The 5,244-nt window shown below is 35.7% G+C and overlaps 1 protein-coding gene across 1 annotated transcript in view; it reads right to left on the reverse strand.

Moving 5' to 3' along the window:
- Positions 1-2,141: 2,141 nt before the first annotated feature.
- rnf128b (ring finger protein 128b) overlaps positions 2,142-5,244 on the reverse strand; it is a 9,989-nt gene continuing 6,886 nt past the window's right edge. Inside the window, exons 4-7 of the mRNA XM_016468999.1 lie at positions 4,956-5,038; positions 4,224-4,311; positions 4,035-4,137; positions 2,142-2,554 (exon numbers count right to left, since the gene is read on the reverse strand). Coding sequence (XP_016324485.1) covers positions 2,436-2,554; positions 4,035-4,137; positions 4,224-4,311; positions 4,956-5,038 — 393 coding nt within the window. The 3' untranslated portion in view covers positions 2,142-2,435. The remainder of the gene's footprint in view (positions 2,555-4,034; positions 4,138-4,223; positions 4,312-4,955; positions 5,039-5,244) is intronic.

The following is a 5,244-nucleotide window of genomic DNA, read 5'->3' on the forward strand; positions in this document are numbered from 1 at the left end:
CATTGATTGCTCTGTTTTTGAGGAGTTATGCCATGATTTGGATGAGTGCAGGGATGTGGTCGAGATGCTGTGTATTCCTTCCAAGACTGTTATCATATACAACAGCATGCTTTAACAAGAAGATAAAAAGTTTACAGAGAGAGAAGCACAAGGCTTGTATGACTGGGGATAAAGGGCTGTAAATGTCACTTTGTAAAAGTTGTCAAAATAGCAAAAGGCGATTGTAAGTGTAAGCTAGAAAATATATTAGGGGCCAAGAAACATCCTCAGCAGACCACAGGCCATTAGATAACAGCTTCAGTCATCTCATTGTCTGATGATAGCCAATTTAACAACACGACTGAGGGACAGGTAGGTCTGTTAACACTGCTAGTCCCATGACTCACTCTTTATGAGTGAAGAATGTCAAGTTAGGAACCTGCTGCGTATGCAGAAAAAAAAGCAGAGCCAGACTTCAAATCAGCTGCATTTCTAAAGTGAGATGTTAACACTCTTGCACCAGTATGACATTTTCAGCTGGCTCTTAAACGTAGTTCCAGCAGGTTTCAAAGCAGCTATTATTACTCCAGTGTCAAAAAAGTAAAATTTAGATGGTCAGGAAAACGGTTGAGCGATTGGTACTCAGACACCTAATTTCCATACTACTAAACCTCTGCTTTTAATACAATTGTTCCAGTTACACTTTCTGATAAGTTACAGCGATTGGGTATGCAACACTTCCTTGCTCGTTGGATTCTTAATTGTCTGTTAAATAGATTGCAAGTAGTCAAAATCATCAAGTTTTCAAATTCAGGGTTAATAAGTGTGGAAGCTATGTATTGCCAACACTATTGTATTCTACACTCTCAGAAAAAATGTGCAAAAGTTGTACTTTTAGAGGTACAACAGCTCGTCACTGCGGCAGGGACGGCTCCATCTTTCAGTATCAATCGATGTGCAAATCCAGCGCCGAACTGGGCCTTGTTTATAAAACGTTCTTCACTGAAATGACGGGAACAAACAAACACACTTGCGAAACTCCATTGCTGCCCCGTAAAAACAAACTGCATCCACTGTTCACGTAACGCTGGGTTCTTTGGGAAGCTGAACAAGGTTATCGTTCCCTCACAACCAAAAACACACTCCTTTAGAGGCATTTTTCTTGAGCGAGTCCTGTGCAGCGCTGCCGATGACGTTGATGGGCTGCTCTTGCTCTCGCTCCGGTCGATGTGTGCGTTCTTCCAGGATAAATGCCTATACAAGGATTTCCACCCTTCATGGCGTCATACAGGGCCATGCTTGAAAAAAAACTTTCCCTAACTTATACGAACCTAGAAGGAGTGAATTTGGCACAGAAATACTCCATCATACGTCCAAAGCGTTTTTTGAAACTTTGTTTTAGTATGAGAGTCCATCTCTTTAATAGTGTAAATAACTAATAAGAATGCATGAATTAGTCCTCCCTTTTAAAAACCAAGGAAATGGTGTTTGACTTCCAGTAGAGACTAAATGTTGTTCTGCCTTTAACCATCAATGATCAGGATATTGAAATGTACATCGCTTCAAGTTTCTTGGGAGTATCATTGCTTCATCACTGAAACTAGAGGGGTTATTAAAAAAAAAAGACTTTTTTTTAAGACAGCTTAAGCTTTTAATGAAGCAATGATAGATGGTCTTATTTAATTACTTGGTCAGTGTTTTGATGTCTCACATATTTAAAGGGGTCATATGATGAGATTTCAAGTTTTCCTTTCTCTTTGGAGTGTTACAAGCTCTTGGTGCATAAAGAAGATCTGTAAATTTGCAAAGACTAAAGTCTCAAATCCAAAGATATATTCTTTATAAAAGTTAAGAGTCAGCCACACCTACCTAAAACGCCTCGTTCTAACATGCCCCCACATATCTACATCACGATGTGGGAAGATTTGCATAACGCCGCCCAAATGTTCAAGCAAAGAAAGAAGTAATGTTCTTTTTAGCAGCATCATATGACCCCTTTAATATGAAGAAGTATGGAAGTGTAATGCTGTCCAGAATGCTGGAACTACTTCTAGCTGTGCAGTAACTGGAAAATGAACATCAGGTAATTTAACTTATATCAGTTATAACCTGCTCTTGCTATGGCATTAAAAGAGATTCATATCCTCGTTTAACTTGCAGTTCATCTTTACTGAGTGCATGACAGTCATGCAAGCTGCAATGTTTTCAGAAAAGTGAGTGAAGTTGTGATCTCCATTAAATCTCCATTAATTAAACAATATACAATTATTATTAAATAGTCTGTCACACTTTGAACATCCGATTCTAGGTTTACTATTATTTTATTTCATTATCGTCACTTTCTTTCTATTTTTTTGTTGATATTTCTCTTCTTTTGACACTTTGCACACATTTCGTCTGTTGGTGATGCTCAAATGCAGAAATATTTGAAACAGTAGTGCTATATTACAGTAGTGTTAATCCTGGCTGTTGATGTCCTGATGCTCCATTCTCTCGGCTTCTTCTTCAAACGCAAGGTTCTCATAAATGTGTTGTGTCTGAATCTCCGGCTCACTGTCTGATGGACGTCCAAGAGCTGCGGTCATAAAGACAAATCATTAACCCCCAGCCATCAGTAAACAGCAGATTCACATCAGTCCAGCACGCCACTGATAACGGCAAAGACTGATAGCTCACTGCTGGATCTGTTCTTGTTTTATTCATTTAGATTTTCTTATTTATGCATCACCCTTTCTCTACAGCAGAAATACATTTTCATTTCAGAATCAGAAAGAGCTTTATTGCCAAGTGCTTGCACACACAAGGACGCATTTATTTATTCATTCATTTGTTTGTTTGGTTGATAATGAAGCATCCAGTCCACACATTATTAACACTTCAGTATAGGGACCAATTCTCACTATTAACTGGTTCCTTATTAGCATGCCTATTATTAACATATTGGCTGTTTATTAGTGCTTATGAGGCACATATTCTGCATGACCATAATATTCTATAACCCTTAACCGAATCCAATACCTAAACCTAACTACCTTACTAACTATTAATAAGCAGCAAATTAGGAGTTTATTGAGACAAAAGTCGCAGTTACTGGTTTGTTAATGGTGAGAATTTGTCCCTTAAAATAAAGTGATATTTTTTTGTTGACACATTTATGTACATATTTATTACTTTTATGTATTTGTATACTGTGTTAATTTTATTTATAGTCATTCTCCAGTATATGACCTTTAGTCCAATCTTTTCTTTTTTTTTTTGTATGATTGCATCATTTTTCTGGAAGTACTATTTTAATTTGTCTTATTTTATTGTGTTTTTACTAAATGTGTTTGCTGTTTGGAAAATCGCACAGTCCTTGATTCTAAGCATCAGCACTCAGTATTAATTATAGTATTAAATATATTATTAATATATGCATTAATGCAAACTGTGTATTTTTAACCAGCAAGCCTTGAAAGACTATTCATGACAATGTTATTATTTAATTACCAGTCAGCAGGCAATAATATAAAACAGACCAATGAAATGCCATAATCTGTTGCCATTTAAATGTATGTGTGAAATGTCAAATACTTTTGTTATCAAATTTAAATATTATATAAAATGTATCAAATTAATTGACCTAATACTCACTTTCATAATCATTAAAATGTTTATTTTATATTTAATTAATGGTTTAATAAAAAAAAAAAAAAAAGGAATAAAAGTATAGATGTCCACATACGGAACTTCCAGAAAGTTTATTAGTAAAATAGTGCAATATTTACTACACTGATGAAGAGATGACTGGTTGAAAAGTGGTGCTGTTTTACTAATAAACCTGCAGGAGCTATGAGCACATCTACTTCACTGCTAAAAGATGTACTACTATGCAAGAAAACAAAATGTCTGTTATAAAAATTGGTAGAGTTTGAATGTGTATATAGTTGAATGTGTATAGAGAAAGCGTATTTCCATGCAATGAAAAGTGTTTTGTTGTTCATCTCTCTCAGGTAATCCACTAATCATCACAGAAGAACAGAACTGAACAGAGAAGAGAGCAGATGTGGACTCACTGTCTGTGTTTTGGCTGTCTGATGTGTGGAGCTGCTCTGTCCTGATCACAGCTAGACGGAACGTGTCACTCGATGAAGGTGGATCATCGCTCTCCTCATCAATCTAAACACATACAGCAACACACAGTAAATCCCACACCATCCATCATGCCTGAATGAAGACGGCTCTGCTGGTCTGGCCACACTCACCTTGTATTTGAGGATGTGAAATTTACACATGGGGCAGGTGGGGTGTTCCAGCAGCCACGGCTCAATGCACTTCTTATGGTATAAGTGTCTGGAAAAGAGAATTTTCATTACAGTTTTTTCATTTAATTCATAAAAAAAAAATTTAAAAAAAATAGTGCAGTGCATATTTTAAATACAACACAATAAAGTTTGATTAGTTAGTGTTAGTTAATGCATTAACTGATACTAAACAATATATGAGTAATATGTTTGTTACAGTATTTACTAATCTTCGTTAATGTTAGTAAAAATACAATTATTCACTGTTAGTTCATGTTAGCTCAGGTCCTTCATCTAATTTTAACAGATGCAACGTTTGATTTTATTAATGTCTTAATTATTGTTGAAAATAGCATGAACTGAGATCAGTAAATGTTTAAAACTTTTTCCATCTTTTTTCTAATTTGTTAATTCATGTTAACAAATATAGTTAACTAATGCTAGCAAATGGGACCTTATTGTAAAGTGTCACCAATAAAATAACAACATTTTTATATTTAATGTCTTCTCTAAAGACATGCCTCATGTGTGGTACACTCATTCAAGAGAATCTCTGCTTGATATAATATCTAATGCTCTGACAAAAAGCAAGTTACCATAGTGAAAATAGCCAAAATGCATGGGAATTCAAATGCTGTACTGACACGGATGTTATGAAATGTCTGTGATGTTGATGTTGTCCTCATACTGCACCTGCAGGGTAAAACGGTGACCTTTTCATTGTGTTTGAACGAGTCAGTGCACACAACACAGCTCACGTCCTCCGATTCCACCTCCTACAAACACACAGACAAACTCAAATACTAACTAGGAAGTTTTTAGAATTGCATGGAAAAACATTATGTCCAGTTATAGACAGGATAGACAGCATATTGTGCTCCTTCCTGCAAAAAAAAAAAAAAAAACTCTATGAAGAATTTCAGTCAGGTTTCAGGCCCCACCATAGCACAGAAACTGCACTTGTTAAAATTACAAATTACTT

The sequence above is a fragment of the Sinocyclocheilus anshuiensis genome, unplaced genomic scaffold (assembly GCF_001515605.1).
Source record: "Sinocyclocheilus anshuiensis isolate Anshui unplaced genomic scaffold, SAMN03320099.WGS_v1.1 scaffold1133, whole genome shotgun sequence".
Taxonomy (NCBI): Eukaryota; Metazoa; Chordata; class Actinopteri; order Cypriniformes; family Cyprinidae; genus Sinocyclocheilus; species Sinocyclocheilus anshuiensis.